Genomic DNA, 16,855 nt, shown 5'->3' on the forward strand with positions numbered 1-16,855 from the left:
GAGTATATCCCTAGCCCTTTGCCCTCTGTTCCCATCCTACTCTTCTTGCCATGATATTGATTTATTAAGGAGTGTACAAACTGAAATGTCTGATTCTACCTCTCTCCTGCACTCTGCTTTTATCAGCAAGGAGGAGTGTGTGTATGGGGGTTGGTTGGGTGTTGGGATTTGTGTGTCTGTGGCTGCCTGCTTTGTGGAGCAGAGGATTGTTTACTGGTGTTATGGTGGATTTGTAGGTCTTTCACATAGCTTTGTTTGTGTTTTAAATCAGGACTGGATTTATTTTTTTAATCATGCTCTCAGTTCAAATCTCAAAGCAGAAGGTCTGCAAATAAAATTTTCCCTGCTATACTAGTTGATGACAACTAATTGCTCATTCCGGGGAGCCAAATCTTTTTTCTGTTAGATTTCTCTTAAAGTCTATCTGTAGCAAGCTCTGTACTCCTAATTCCAATTAGGGAGCATTTCTCCCAGTAACTAAGCATGTGGCGGACCACATGACATACAAGAAATTGTTAAGCTCTTTGTTATTTGGAACATTCAGATGTGGTTAGAAGCTGCCAAAGCAATTGATCTTTTTAGGTTGCATGTTTACATTCAGATAGTGCATGTCCTGTCTGCCATACAGTTTCCTAACTGCAGTTATCGCAGAGATCAGGGGCTTCTCCAGGAAGAAGTGAGTCACGTTCTCACACCATGCGTGAACTTCATGATAGTGAAGTTCAATACTGAAACACCACCGGTCGGTGCATTAACAGGTGCTGTAAATACCCTCCCCAGTTACAGATGGTGACATGCCAGCTCACATATGAAAGAGCTATATAAAGTAAAATAGCTCATGCGAACATGTTAGGGGAGCTGATGCAGCCATACCCGAAGAGTTCATTTTCATGGAGACTAGGAAGCCAAGCACGTTGCTGCAGAAGAGGTTCCACAGCAACTGGTGAAGTATGTTTTTACTGAAGTAGGCAGATACGTTAATCAACCTAATATAATCCAAGCTAAAAACGCGCAATGGGAAAAATGAAATAGAGCATTGTAGTTAGGGTAACATGTCATTACAGTTGGGCTACTTTTTCTGCTAAGCATGTATATTATCTTTAGAATATTAAAAGATGATACAACTGTTAAATCAGTATTTGAGGTGTCAGGAAAGGTTGGAAGGAAGGCTGGCTCTGCCATTCAGCATCTCTGCGCCTAGGCTTAAATACAGAAATTTTTCCCCAGGTTCCATGTCTCAGTTCACAGGCCTGCCAGTGAGCAGTTAGCCAGGATATTGTTCCACGGCTTTCTTCTTGACCACGCAGGACCACACAATTTCTGCTCTCGTGCTGGTCCATTCACATTTTTGCCCAAGCTTTTCATTAACATGCTCTTCATCCAGCTTCATAATCAGGGGATATAGGCAAATCAGACCTCCACTTTTTGGAGGCCTGCCGTGAGATGTTAAGGTCTTTCCAGAAAGTGTAGTACCAGTAGTATTTACATCCAGAATACGGCTCTCACTGACTTCACTGACAGCTGCTGAAGGCTAAGCGTGTCCACAGGCTGTCTGAGGCTGGGTACATCGAGGGGAAGGGAAAACATGCCCAGAGGCCATGTGTAAAGGTTTTGGTTTACATGACTGGCTTTTACTACCTATGAACAGCTGGTGTTGCAGGTATAGAACCTAATTGCCAGCAATAATTTAAAGTGCCATTCAGTTTCCTCAGCCATCGTTTCTCTTCTCACAGCTCCCTGTCTCATTCTCTTTGTACCGCGGAGCAGAAGGGAGATCCATCGTGCTCTCCTCACTGAGAGCTTTCCACATGGAGCTTCTGTGGAAATAATTGTACTGGGCATGTAATTAAAGATACTGCTGTAACCAACATAAACAACTGGGTCAAATTAAGATTTCAGAATCAGCCTTAGTGCTAGTCTGTCTGAACACTAAAAATCAAGCGCTTGGATGTTAATGTTCCACTAGCAAAGTTTGTTTAGAGGATTTCATTGTATGACTTTCTGTATGTGGTGGGTTGCCCTGGCTGGATGCCAGGTGCCCACCAAAGCTACTCTATCACTCCCCCTCCTCAACTGGACAGGGGAGAGAAAATACAATGAAAGGCTTGTGGGTCGAGACAAGGACAGGGAGAGATCACTCGGCAATTACCTTCACAGGCAAAACAGACTCAGCTTGGGGAAATTAGCTTAATTTATTACCAATCAAATCAGAGTAGGATAATGAGAAATAAAAAGTAAATCGTAAAACACCTTCCCCCCACCTTTCTTTTCTTCCCCTCCCCACCAGCGGCACATGGGAACAGGGGATGGGGGTTACGGTCAGTTCATCACACGTTGTCTCTGCTGCTCCTTCCTCCTCAGGGGGAGGACTCCTCACTCTTCCCCTGCTCCAGCGTGGGGTCCCTCCCATGGGAGACAGTTCTCCACGAACTTCTCCAACGTGGGTGCTTCCCCACAGGCTGCAGTTCTTCACAAACTGCTCCAGCATGGGTCCCTTCCACGGTGTGCAGTCCTTCAGGCACAGTCTGCTCCAGCGTGGGTCCCCCGCGGGGTCACAAGTCCTGCCAGAAAACCTGCTCCAGCGTGGGCTCCTCTCTCCACAGGTCTGCAGGTCCTGCCAGGCGCCTGCTCCAGCGTGGGATTCCCACAGGGTCACAGCCTCCTTCGGGCATCCCCCTGCTCCAGCATGGGGTCCTCCCTGGGCTGCAGGTGGATATCTGCTCCACCGTGGACCTCCCTGGGCTGCAGGGGGACAGCCTGCCTCACCATGGTCTTCCCCATGGGCTGCAGGGGCATCTCTGCTCCGGCACCTGAAGCACCTCCTCCCCCTCCTTCTTCGCTGACCTGGGGGTCTGCAGGGCTGTTTCTCTCACATGTTCTCACTCCTCTCTCTGGCTGCAGTTTCTGTGCCCCAGCAACTTTTTTTTCCCTTCTTAAATCTGTTCTCCCAGAGGTGCTACCACTGTCGCTGATGGGCTTGGCCTTGGCCAGCAGCGGGTCCGTCTTGGAGCTGGCTGGCATTGGCTCTGTCGGACACAGGGGAAGCTTCTGGCAGCTTCTCACAGAAGCCACCCCTGTAGCCCCCCTGCTACCAAAACAGTGCCGTGCAAACCCAATACACTGTAAACATTTCCCTAGGCTGTTCTAAGACAACAAACTGAAAACAGCATGCTCCATCGTTTGGAGGAAGCATACTGGCTCCCACCCTCATGGATCATCGGTTAGGTTCATGGAGGGAGAGCTGCATGCCAGAGCCTTACCCCTCGAGGTGACTTACAGTAGGAGCTGTTGTCCATGGGAACTGGGAGCAGGTGGTAGCCTTCATGTCAGGGGTTTCCCCTGGCTGACAGCAAAGGAAGTGGGAGTCTAAGAGCATCTGGTAGCTTGGGCATTAAAAGTTCCTATACTGTATCAGTTGCTCCTCTTCCTCTGTTTTCTCTGCCTTCGCTTTCTAAAATATGCCTCAACTCCCATCTGTCTCTCTCCCACCTCGTGCCCTTTCCTGCTTCTCCTCTGCGTAGCCCCTCCTGCCCAACCTTTATCCTCTTGAGCTCCTGCCCTGGTGTCACTGCCCCTGCTCCCTGCTCAGCTCGCAGGACCTGTTCTCCACCCGCACAGAAACTGCGCGTCCTCACCCTTCTCGCTGCCTGGGGTGGGCATCGGTCCTGGGGGGTGCTTTCTGATGCCACCGTGAGCTTGCAGGCACCATGCAAAGCCCTGTTCTCTTTGGAGAGTGTGGTTGGCAGTCCCGAATAAGCCACCAGTCTCTATCAGCACGCGTGAACTGGTGTTTTCACAGGCTCGTTAACTTAGCCAGATGTCAGTAGGCTGTTGTGGGAAAGGACATTTCCCTGGAAGAAGCTGTAAAGCTCTAGGGCTTCTCAGTGAGAGGTGGCAAACACTTCTGTAGAGTGGATAAAGCAAAATGCAATTCCCTAAACACATTCTTGAGTCTTGCTGAGCCATCTTAGCTGAAATTTCCACACACAGAAAAGCAGCCGCAGGCAGGCAGCAGTCTCTGATGGGAGACTCGAGCTCGAATTTGCCAAAGTCTTTTCGCAGGCTTTTACAATGGGATGAATGAGGAAATCTTACCATAGGCAGGGCTAATAAGGGTTTTTTTCCTGCCAGCTGCATGTTTGTCCTATGGTTGTTATTAAAGAGCTGGCTTGCGTGACTGTGGATATATTGTGCTTCATTTAGCAGGAAGACCCAGAATTTTCCAGGAATTGATTGGTTAAAACCCAAATATCTAAACGTTTCAATTCAGTTCACATCTAAACTCTCCATTTACTTTGTAACAGAGTCTTCAAATATTATCTGCCCTAAAACCAGATTCCCCAGGCTGCCATGAGGCACCAAAATGACCGCACTCATTTTCACAGTAGCCGAGCACCCTAGCATCTCTGCTTTTCACTGTGGCTCTCTGCAGCTCCGGAGGATTATTAACTAACTATTTATCAGCAAATGGTTGGCATAACCTTTTCCACTGTCTCTTTGCTGGTGAATTCAGCTCAGACTATACCTCTTTTGGCTGTAATATTTGAAGTGAATTATCAGTAAAAGTGCCTTTCACTTTCAAAGAGTTACATTGCTATTGGGATGATCATATCGCAAAAAATAGTTTCCCTCTGCTTCTCCCCCTTTTCTGCAAATATCTGCTGGATATGCAGACAGCTGCATTTTTGGCAGCAGATTGGATGACTTGAAGCTATTCACTAAGAGCCTTAGCCAAGCCCTCAGAAGTCAATACAAAGCCTTCCCTTGAGTCTGGTGGAATTGTGCCCTCAAAGTACTTACATGCAGGGAATGAGTGAAACCGATATTATTAAACTTAGCAAATGTATCTGGGTCACTCTGACAGCAGAAGCCATAATGTATTTTTTTCGATCAGTATTTCATATCATTAGTTTTATAGTATGCTGCTTAGTTTGGCGTATTATTTCCAACTCAAATGATTCAGGAGTAAAGGGATTAATTATATCGAGCAATGCTATTTTTGCATCTTTAATGTTTGGGTTGGCTTTCAGTTATAATCCCCCATTTTTAAAGGTTTAAAAGTTAGTGATAAAACCCCATTCTAGGAATAACTGGAATCAGAGCAAAGGATGGACAACTGATCCCCTGAAAAAAATTTGAAATAGTTTTTCCTAGACTAGAAAAGAAAAAACAGGCTTTTTTCTTTAAGATACACTGCTATCAAAGCCAAATTTAAGTTAAAAATGAAATTCTGAAAGCATTTGTTACAACAGCTAAGGGTGAGGGAAAGAGTGAGAGATCTAAGGAATAATTTTAGATCCAAGTCCTACAGTAAATGATTGGTATTTTACTTAGAAAAGTACAGGTTCAGTGCATTTCATTAAAACCTGGTATAGCTAAATGTGCCTTTATCCCAGTTCTGAGGAGCTCTCACTGCTTGTAGGTTAGACTGGAGCCAGACAATGACAATTCTCATTTTTATCCCAAACTTCAGTTTGTGGATACAAGTCACCTGAGGATTGTTTAAAATGCCTGCCTTTTTCAATAGGAACACAATAGTGAAAAAATATTTATGATGTGGCAACACGCAGACAGGGGATGCACGGAAAAAGAGAAAACATGGCAAGTTCCTGGTTCTGCAAAAAATGTAAGCATATGGTAACTTTATATGCCTGAGTTCAAAGGGATTACTCCTGCGCTTAAAGCTTACCCTCTGTTTAAGCCTTTGCTGTATCATATTTTGCTTAGTTTCTAGGTGCCTGCTGTTGAGATAGGCAGGTAGTGAGATTTTCAAAAATGCCTTAGCAAGTGAGACAACTAAGTGTGGCAAAAATCAGATCCACAGAGCAGAGTATATCTCCTCCGAGTTTAGCCATCCAGACGTTGGATTTCCAGTCTAGCAGCTTAAGCCCCATCTCTGCTTAGTGCTGAGCAGTGGGAAGGCAGAGGGGGCAATTCATACCACTTACCTTAGGGTGGGATGAATCACACAGTGAAATTGTCTCAAACCGTTGAAGGTAGAGGAAACCTAAGTGACGGATCCAGAGTAGCTGTCTGACTCCTGGACAATAAAGATAAATGGAAACAACTTAACTTTACGTTTCCTAACTTAACAAGGTATCTGTGTAATTGCAGCTCAACCTTGCTATGTCCCCCTGTCATTTTGGAAGCTTTGCACCCTGACACACAGCATCCTCCTTTCTGAATTAGCCCTGGTTTTGTTACAATACGTTAAAACTTCAAAACCCAGTTCTTGAAATAGCTATGCAAACAATTTTTCTCCATGCCCTGGAGAGAACTAGACCTGCTTCTATGGGCAAATGGTGCAAGAATCTGTTTCCTCTTAGAGGAAAAAGAGCTTTTTTACTCATGTGTTTGTCACCAAAGTTTATGGGGAGCTTCATAGAAATCACTGCTGTATGAAGGGGAGCATCAGGCTTATAACAGGCCCAGAGAAATCAAGGGTACAAACTAATCTTGGACGTGGTGTCTCTGGACAAACGATGCTCTCTGCTGCCCAGTGCCCACTTGAAGTCTCAGTGCTCTTTGTGAACAGGCACTCAGTGCTAAGGATACTGTGCAAAAGGTGGGCACCGCAACCCCCTCTCATTGCTTCCCTATAAGGTCAATGGAAAGGCAGACACTTGACTTGAAGAACTTGGTTTATTCCGGAGGTGTTGGTGCGTTCACTATGTAACTGCAAGAGAGAAGTGTCTGAATTCCTCAGAACTGGGTTCCATCCTTGGTGTCTCTGAATCAGAAAGCAAGAAAGACTATGGGTCGAATAACTCTTCAAATACCCGTTATTTCTTGTTTGTTTCTTTTCTCATAATTTTATTTTGTAGGAAATACAGCATTAGCAAAGGAAAAGATCTTTTGATGTTAAAAAACTTATCTTATAAACAGCTTTAGCTTCTATTTTTGCACCCCACACATAGATGCGCCCACAGGCAGTTCCCTTGAATTCCTATTCCTGAAAACTCTGATACAGCTCTATAAAATGTATATTTAGGGAAATGATAATCATTCCCCTTCAGCTACTGTCTCTGTTTACATTTGTAATCTGACTCAGCAATCTGCCTATGCTGAGCAGATCATATCAATAAGTGAGTTACTTTTTTAATGTGCACTCTCCCAAACCCTTTAAAAAGTATAAATAAGAATATTTAGAGATTGTAGGTGACACAGGTTAATACTGAGTATTTCCAATGCAAACTTTGGGTGTCTCTTGCAATAGATTGTATTAAGAAGTTTCAAGTACATGAAAACAAACAAACTGTGCGTGCTAATTCATCCTATATTGCTATTTACAGTACTGAAAGAAAGTGAAAAACCCTAAAGAAGTGGGAACAGGTAAATTAGATCTTTTTATCAGGTAAAAGCTCAGTTTTCTTCTTTTTCTTCCCATTAGCCAAATGCAGATTGCATGGATGATATACCTCCAGACTTGGAAGCATCCATAGGAGGACCACCAACCAACCAGATAACGGGAGCCAGCGATATAACAGTGAACGAGAGCTCTGTAGCCCTGGATCCCCCGGTGCGGACTGTGGGAGTACTACAAGTCATCCAAGACGTAGATTCCTTTCCCCAGGTTGGGGAGGGTAACTTCACATCAAGCAGTAAGTTCCTCTTTCTGGCAGAATTTGCACTGAAATAAATGTTTAGAAACCCAAATCACAAACTGGTCTCTAGTGTGGGGAAAAATGGCCTTTGAGGGCTTTTTCACTGGAGCAATGGCCTTACTTTAAGCCCAGCAGAAATCTACAGGGCAAGTAAATTTAAATATCATGTCATGCTGCTGTACTGCAAACACTTCCAGCCTGTGTGCAAATCAGTGTGTTGAATAGCCAACTCTAACTGGAGTCCCCTGCATGGACAGAACAGGCTATTTCAGTCAACAAAAAAACATTATAAACTTATGGTCATCTTCAGATGTTTGTTTATAGTAAGTTGTTTGTAGTAAGTGATCCCGTTCACCATGGTAACCCGCCATCTATCACTTGGCTTCTTCGTGAAGCAGATTGGTGCACGTCCTTTAGCCTGTCTTTCCTCACTGGGCTACATGTTACTATGTCGAAGTTATTCTTACTTGCGTATCATAAAATAAATAGTGAATGCAGCAATGGTTTTTACTGCCTTTGGTCAAGAAAAAAAGAATGCTGAATTCTGGTTTTGCCTTTCCTTTATCTTCTCACATCAACTGAAGCTCATCTGGTTATTTAGTCGTACTTGAACTTCTCATTTCAGAGGGATTGACGGTCAGAGTTCCTGTACTTGAAAACCTGAGCATAGTGAAATAGCACTGCCAATTTGTAATAAAAAAGAAGCAGAATTTTGGATGTTTTCAATGTGTTTAGTTTTCACTTGTTTAAGGGGCACCATTTGAATCAGTAACTCTCAAAATGTCTGCATGTCTCTGTTCCTAAAATGATGTTCTTTGTTGAAAATCTACTTCTGACAGTTTAAAAAGAATGTTGTCAGCTGTTCTGAGTGAGGATTGTACTACTCTAAAATTCTCATTTTTAGGTAAAATAGCGGATCGGTAGAAAATACATATCTGTTTTTATACCTGTTGGTGTATTAGTATTGACAAGACTATTGTAGAAAATCATCAGATATGCTTGAAGGGAGGTAGAAGAATGTGATAAAATATAGGTTTGTGTATGCAGTCAGCGTAGGTCCTGGAAAAAATTACACATTTTCAACCAGTTCTAGGTACTTCTATGGGCCTGGGCATGAAAAAAAAGGCAAGTAATAATATGATGTGTAAAAGGTAGGAAAGTGATGAGGGGACTAGGCTGAAATGATTTTACATCGGTCTCCTTACTCCATGAAGAGACTCGATAATCACATTTTCCCTCATATTGCAGCCAGTGTCATGGCAGTGAAAATAACTTCTGGAAACACTGGACTTGCGACCCTAGGCATGAGTGACCCAGAAGTGGATTTTTAAGTTCTCCCTTTGTGGATTAGGTACTGATTTCAGCTCTGGTCCTTTTACGGTCTAAGTTGTGGATCCAGCAAGGGGTGAGCAGTGAAGTTACAGGCCCGGCTGTCATCCATGACCAGCCTGTCAGCTGGCGGCGTACGGCCTGCTCAGGCCTCCCGGAGTGCTGGCAAGAGCTGTTCAAAACGAGATGTTATTTTGTTCCTTCGAGTAATTGTTTTTAAATGCATTTGAGGCTAATTTAAACCGAGAGGGAAAGATTTTACTTCGCAGTGGTACGACAGTGTAACTAAAGGCTGGGCTTAGGCGCTGGTCTCAGCCGTACCCTCGTAACGCTCCGGAGGTGAGTGGCTCCTCTGACAGGTAATTATCCCCGTCCCGCTGTTCTTTACAAGGCCCGCTATGGAATTTGGGAAGGAGGGCCGTGGTGTGCCCTTTACGCCCACAGCTGCATGGCACATGCTGAGAAGAGCTGGCAAAGCCCCGCGCTGGGGGGAGTCCGTGCTTTTCATCCCGGGATCTTGGCACGCCGAGAAGCGGTTCTTCTGGTTTGTCCTCAGGGATAACGATGGTGTTGAGGCAGCCAGGGAGCACAAGAGCTCCGTAACTCTCCAGCCACTCTCTTCCCCTCCGGTTTTGTTTCCAGAGTCTGCAGAAGGATCAGTGTCAGTCCAAACACATTTGTTCTTAATTTTCCAAATTGCCAGCTAAGTAACTGGGTGAAAGACTTGCTCTGAGCCAGCAGAGGACTGCAGGGCCTGCAGAGATGCTTTATTTTGCCTTGGTGCCCTCTGTTTTCCCCCTTACCTTTAATATCATTGGGCAACAGACCCTAACATGGGGCAATCCCAAGGGCTGACAGCAGAGCCCATGGATGAGGAACTCGGACCAAGACCAGTGGTCTGTCCAGGCACATGAGTAACGAGGCAGCAAACCACAGAGCTTCAGGAGATCTCCATCACCTGAAGCGGCTGGCCATGTGGTCTGGGGAAGGGCTGCGAAAAGGGGTTTTCCCTGGTTATTTGAGAGAGGGAGAAGAGAGCAGGGAGGGGAAACTGGCAGATGGCCTGAGCCTCACACCGTCACAGGGGTGGCTGGAGACCCACTGCTAAAAACAGACCTTTCCGGTTGTTTTGTGAGGAAAGAGGAGTCCTGAGGAAAGTTCAAAGGACCTTGGGAGCTTCCAAACCCTGGTGTGTGCCTGCCTACGCTGTGCCTGTCACACGCAGGCACTCAGGGAACTCTGGTTTAATGCTTGGTTAGCTGTTGTCACTCACCCATCGTTGATATGTAGACATGAATCTTCATCTGCATTTCTCATCTCAAAGTGGAATACAATACTTGAATATTAGTCAGTGGTAGGTGTGCAAGTTTGCACGCTGTCATCACCACATCCAAACTGGTGCAGTTTGCAGTAGCTCCCAGAAACAGAGCCGTTCAGTCTCTTTTTGCAGCAGAGCTGCAGCAAAGAAGAGGTCTTTGGTTGGGAGTTAGGGGCTGAGTTCCAGCAGTGGTGGGAATTTGTCCCTCCAGTTGCCTTTGTATGGATTTAGGGTGTTCAGGCACTCTGAAAGGTAGAACTTAGCATCTTGGGCAGCCTGAACTCCTAAGCTAGTGAAAGGGGAACATCCAGGACCACTGTATAGTTGTGGTATGAAATCAAATGCTAACTAAACCAGAGGGCAGCTGTAGGCTAAATAACTGGGTCATAGCTGTTATATAGATGGGCTTTATAGGCATTGTGTCTGTTTATTGTATTCAGGCATTGTATTTCTCATTTCCAGAATCCTCATAGTTACACAACTGCAGAGCTTGCTGAGCGTGCCCTTTCTGTGAACTAGCCTGCCTGGGAATTTGTAAGCGATGACGCTGATTGCTCCTAGGAATCTTTGCTGAAGTTGCTAGGTTCTGGCCTCTTTATATAGCATTAGTGACGGGAACATACTCCAAGGCTGAATCTGTGCTAGTTGTTTTTCTTCCTCTTGTTATGGAATCTGTGCAGACTGCCTCCTTGACGTGGCACCCTCTACCCAGCACCGTGAGTCCTTGCATCCCTCCTTATTCCCGGCAAAATTCAGTGGTCCAGGAGGTACAGGACTTGCCACCGTCTTTCCATCTACTTCTGCAATACTTTTTGCTTAATTGTTGTTGCATCCTTTTTTGTTTGTTGATTAATCATTCTGGTATTGTTGTCTTGGTTTGGGTTTAATTTCCCTTTCTGTGTTTCCAGTAAGTATTCAGAGCCAGAAGAGCTCCCACAGTGTGTCTGGAGGGAGGATATTTCCAGAGTACTGTTCACATTGGGTGAAATTCTGTCTCCATTGAAATCTGGTGGCAAAGCTCCCACCTACTTCAGTGGGGCCAGATTTTCATTTCTGGAACTCGGCCAGTGCGTTTCTTTTTATTTCTGTGTGTATGCTCAGCAGACATTTCCTCTTCCCTCCCTCCCTTTTTCTCCCCATGCTCCTGAATAGATAATGTCTTCCATGGGACCCTGGGCGACGTAGTGTATTATGAACATCTGGATGGGACTTCATTTGGGGGCCCATCCCTAGAGTTCCTTGCTAAACCAAGTACCTCCTGTGTAGTAGCACTGAGCACTTAAAAATGGACCAGCAGTTTCTCTCAGCTGGGTTCTATCAAGTTCCAAGCTTTCATCAAGTCCCTTAGGCATATCTACAGCCCGAAGTCTGTTCAGTATTTACTCTTAGTGACTGCTCTCTGTGGTGGGATTTTGTGCAGTATCCTGGGATAGTATCTTGTAATGTGATATTTCTGTAATGACTTGCTGAAAATGGACGGATGGAAAAATTGAAAAACTGGCATTGGAAAAAAAAAGGGGGGGAGGGAGAGGGTGAAAAAGTTGTGTGAAATAATACATAAGAGTTCATCTCAGCTGAATTTCCTGCTTTGACCCTATTACTTTTCAGCTCTCCAGAGGGTATGAAAGAAGATAAGCTAAGGATCTTTTACCACAATAACGCATCATAGCAATCTGTGTTGCCTAATTTTTAGTAGTGAGTTATGCAAAATGCTAACATCTTCAGAAATTTCAGTGCAGGTGGAATTTCCTGCTCTGCAGATGATGTGAGTGTGAGCTCGGCTTGGCTAAGATCTGAACTTGAAGAAGCTCTGGGCTACACCAGCTTTGGAGGAGTGGAAGGGATGGGATTTGAGAAGGACATTGCAATATTCTTTGGGTCAGGCTCAGCTGGGATTGAATGATATGGTTAAAAAAGGTAGTTTGCTGGGAAAGTAGCATCTAGATGTTTTAAAGCTTGTATGGTGACGCTTGCAGGGGAAAAAGTTATATCATTCATGGTCATTCATCTCCCTCAACCTTTGTGGCCCTTGCTAATTTCTGCAGTAGATAACATGGGCTGCCTGAGTCTTTGCCTTCTCTTGGTAAATACCTCTGTTTTTTCAATTTAGACAAGCTTTTATATTCTCTTCAGCGGGATGTCTCATCACACTGCGTTAAGGCCTCAGAAATCCCACCAGCACTGTCTCTGTAGTTGGAGGAAGATCCATAAATAATTCTACTGCAAACATGGGCAGGAGTTTTAGTATGGAAAAACACAAACTCTCCCCCAAGTTGTCATATCACCTGCAAAGTCCACTGAGTTTGGCGGGCTGTACAGCAGAGTGGGCAGTCTAGAGAATACCAGCAGTTCCTTTTCTGTCTCTCATTTTGTTCTTTCCCTAAAACCCTGCCAACATATAGCTCATCGTGACTGTTAGGACACTTTCAAGTCTCCTTGATAGCTCTTCATTAAATCTATTAATATAACTTCTCAAGTAATTATTTTGATCTGTGTATGTCTAAAATGTCTTTGTGAAGAATAATCAGCCTTTGCAAGTGGATGAAAGTGCACAATAAGAATCTGATCCTCTGTTGTCTCGCAACCACTTGAGTGTTCCTCCTTGCTATTAATGGGGGGTTTTTTAGACAGAATGTAAAGGGGGAGGAAAAGGTGGGAAAAACTCCCTAGACAGTAGTTAATACGGAAAGTTATTAACACTTGCATTAGCACCTAACACTGTCCTGGAGACAGAATACTGATGGGACCTAGTTAAAGATTGAGCAGATTGGGTCCCATGTGCCTGGAGTATGACATAAGTCCTGGTGGCTCTATTAAAAGCCTGTGCGGATGTTGCACTAAATAGTTATCATGGACTGAAAATTCCAGTGAGCTGAGGTCCTAGATTCATTTTGAGACTCACACCAGTGTCAGCATAGCATTGGTGGTTTGAAAGGCCAGCAGTGGTTTGCAAGAGCCACCAAGTGAAACCTAACTGGCACTAAAAATGTGCTCTGGATTATTACATACACCCACAAGACGCCTGCCAGGCTCCGTGAATGGACAGTGAAGCTCTCCTGTTATAAAACTGCTCTTCCTTTCCATATGTTAAGTTGTGAGATACAAACAAAGTGTTTCTATACAGCAAATTGCAAAAAGGGATGTACAAAAATGCTGTGAAACAAGGAGCAAATTTAAAGTCTAAATTTTTGTTTGTTTGTTTTCTGTTTCACATCTGCTATGTACATTGACATTGTGTACAGAGCAAGGATGAAACCATCGGTTCCCGAATCTCCCTTCTTCCCTGCAAACACACAGAGCTGTGTCTATGTTAGTCTGGCCTAACCTAGGGTGCCAGAAAGGCTGCAGATCTTAAGTAACTTGCTTAATAATTGATTCTCAGGAGAGATTTAGAAGAAAATATTCTCCTTCTAGTAGTGGAAGCTCCATTCGTAAGTCTGTCTCTACATATAAATGCTGTGGCAGTTAACCAGCTTGCCTCTCTCTGTCCCAGATTGCTTGTTCCTGCCTCTGGGTTGCCCTTCTGGTGTGCAGTACCTTGTGAGGCCAATCCAGAAGCTAACCAATTTCTTCCTGATCTTTTTTTTTTTTTCATTTGGATCAGTTCCCTGATCCAGAAGTAATTGTGCCAGTACAACAGGAGGAAAGAAATGTGGAGCACAAGAGAAGAGAGGGACATATAAGCCAGCTTTCACAACACTATTGCCAAAAGCAAGCACACTATCTCAAGCACAACTAGACCCTACACAGCTGTCTGTTTTGCCCCAAAATCAGGATAAACAAATAGGCAAAGTAAGCATGATGTTTCAAATCTCGTTTGAATGCTCATATCTGAGTATACAGGCATTTTATTAATGGTCAGTGAATATGAGACACATAAGGGATTTATTGTCTATGATGATGAAACTCAGTAAGGAAAAGTGTCATTGTAAAAACTGCGATGGTGCACAAGCATGTGCTTAGATGTATCATACCCAATTGCTCTGAATGTACATTGCATGCGTGCAGGGGAAAAGGGGATCTGAGGACTGGGATCAGTGATAACATAGCTGATATCTTTATTCTTCACCGTCTTAAGCAGACAGCTAGATAAGACATCGAACAGCAACGCTTTTAAAGCAAAATGGACAAACAGTGTAGATTAAAATACAAATCTGAACTGCAGAAAGACCAGATGACTTAATACTAGCTGATCTCTTTGATTTATACTTGAGAATGAAAGCCTTGCCTTGCAAGAGATGTTCAGCATCTTGCGTACAATCTGCTTGATTATTTAGGACTCATTCTCGCAACTCTAGTGTCTGTGGAGTTTTTATTCTCATCAGTTTTTACACAAAAGCCTCCACTGAAATCATCAGGAAGTGCTGTTTAAGATACAATGTGCTACTGCGATTCTGAATCTTTTTTCTGAGCAATTCAGGAACAAAGACAAATGGGGGACACAAGGATCCAGCTTGGAACAGCACCTGACAGTAAAAATTAAGACTGAGCAACTGCTTTCTAGCCAGGCAGGCAGAGGAAAAGCAGGATTCCAGGGTCAGCGCTGCTGGTTGCTGCCATTATTTCAGAGAAGCAATGCAAAAGTAATGCTCTCCTGTACTGCGCAGACACCAGAGATCCTTGCCAGGGTCAGGCTCTGCTGTACACAGACAGTAACTGATGGACCTACTTCTGAAAAATTCCCAGGTAAGAGCAGATTATAGCAAGCAAACAAATCTATTCGATTTGGTGGGAAAAGACAGTGAAAAGGCAGCTGTGCCTATGGGAGAGTAAAAACACGAGGCTGAGGCACAGGAGGCAGTCATAGAAAGTAGTGTCATTTCTGCAGCAGTCACCCTTGATTCTGCTTGCATGTATTTTGTTCTGGTTGCTTTGCTTCGTAATGGGGTGTACATTTGCCTTAGTGCTCCTATAGCGTCATGACCACTTTGAAGGTAACTCAAATGAAAGAAGTAAGCCAGGCAAAAGCTCTACTGATGTACCATTTCCAGTCACTAGTATATACGTTTTTCTCCTTATTCATCTAGGCTTTGAGTCTGTGAACATGCAAGAGAATCATTTGCACATGGAAGCCATCTGGTTTCTCACAAGCATTTAAAGGATCATGTGCATGCTTACACCTGTATTTCTTGTGTTGTAACCAGCAGTTTTGATTTCTCAAAAAGCATGAGAGAGTTGCATTTAGAAGCAGATTAAGTGAAAGAGGAGTGTGTGCCTGTACCTGTGTAATGCTTTTTGTATGATAGATAAATAGTCTTGCAGGAGACGTTTGGCCTGCACGAAGCATCCAAAACTGCTCTGCTTTAAGTTTTCTCCAGATTCTTGTAGGGGCAACAGCTTAGATTTCCACATATAGTTACTAGTACTTACTATTTCAGCCTGGACCAAAAAAAAAAGGTATTTGCTTATAAAATACCAGCCAAGTCCTACTGTGTTTTTGAAACAGCTCTTTCTTTTGTTACTTACCTCCAACTCCAGCAGAAACTAGGGTGCTTCAAGGATCCTTTAGGGTTACCACAGTAACCAGGTCACTTCATCCAGAAGTGAGAATTCACACTAAATCTTTAGTAATTGGACTCACATCTTTATTGTTCTGGATGTGGGCAATTTTAAGTGAAGATAGTGCCTGAAACTGATGCTTTGAAACTGATAGGCTGGGTGGAGAAACTGTCTTATGAGTGTTTATAGAAAACATGAATGATCAGAAGAAAAGTAGGTAACAGGTCAAGCCCAACATCTGAGACGAAATATCCAACTACTGGCATGAGCGTTAGGAGGGGATTTTCTCCTGCCTCAGAGCCTGTGGGGGACGGGAGAGGTGAGTAAGCCTTCACATTTAGGGATGCTGAAAATAGGACCCACATGGTTATATTCTAGCCCAACTAGATGCCATCTTTGCCAGTCCAGTGACAAGGCTGATATCCTGAGGAATGTACTCAGGCTGTACTCAGCACAGTGCACAGTAGCATCAGACTTGCATTAATGAATATCTGGGCTTCCAAAGCGCCCAGGAGATCTACGATGGAATATCCACCCAGCTTGGCCTTTTATTGTGACTATCTTTTGCAAGTGCCAATACCATTGACTGTTCTTTTCATTTTAACTCATGTTAACATTATCTGAGGCACTCAGAGAGTAGGAAAGAACATACGCTCAGTTGTGGCAATAATTAAACCGTATGTTAATACACATATTAATGTGCAAAACAACTTACCTGGAGATCTCTGTGGTGAATTTCTGCTCTATTTGCCACTGTATAGCCTTAGCATAGTGCTGTAAGACAATGAAAACCATACTCCTACAGGAAAAATGCATAGAAAATGTATGGAACAAGATACCACTGGGGAAGTCAGAATATGAAAAGCACTTAGCTAAAATAGCTTTATTAAATCATAGCATCTCAGTGGGGAGAAAAAGAAAAAAAATCACACAAAGGAGGTTTAAAATCTGCCAGTTCCTTATGCAAGTAGTTAAATAACGCAATGTTTTCAGCTGCTAATGTTTCTTTGGAAGACAGCCATCAAATGTGGTATGTCATGTATTGCCCAGATTTTGCCCCCGTGTGCATGGGATATTGAATTCAACTGAGATCTTGCTAAACTGT

General features: G+C 43.9%; 1 protein-coding gene across 1 annotated transcript in view; it reads left to right on the forward strand.

The window, feature by feature from the left end:
• The window catches only part of RNF150 (ring finger protein 150), a 118,841-nt gene that overhangs the window by 85,406 nt on the left and 16,580 nt on the right, over positions 1 to 16,855 (forward strand). The window contains exon 6 of the mRNA XM_010583603.1: positions 7,391 to 7,601. Within this exon, the coding sequence (XP_010581905.1) occupies positions 7,391 to 7,601 (211 nt within the window). The remainder of the gene's footprint in view (positions 1 to 7,390; positions 7,602 to 16,855) is intronic.

This window comes from Haliaeetus leucocephalus, unplaced genomic scaffold (genome assembly GCF_000737465.1).
Source record: "Haliaeetus leucocephalus isolate CR32 unplaced genomic scaffold, Haliaeetus_leucocephalus-4.0 Scaffold924, whole genome shotgun sequence".
Classification (NCBI taxonomy): domain Eukaryota; kingdom Metazoa; phylum Chordata; class Aves; order Accipitriformes; family Accipitridae; genus Haliaeetus; species Haliaeetus leucocephalus.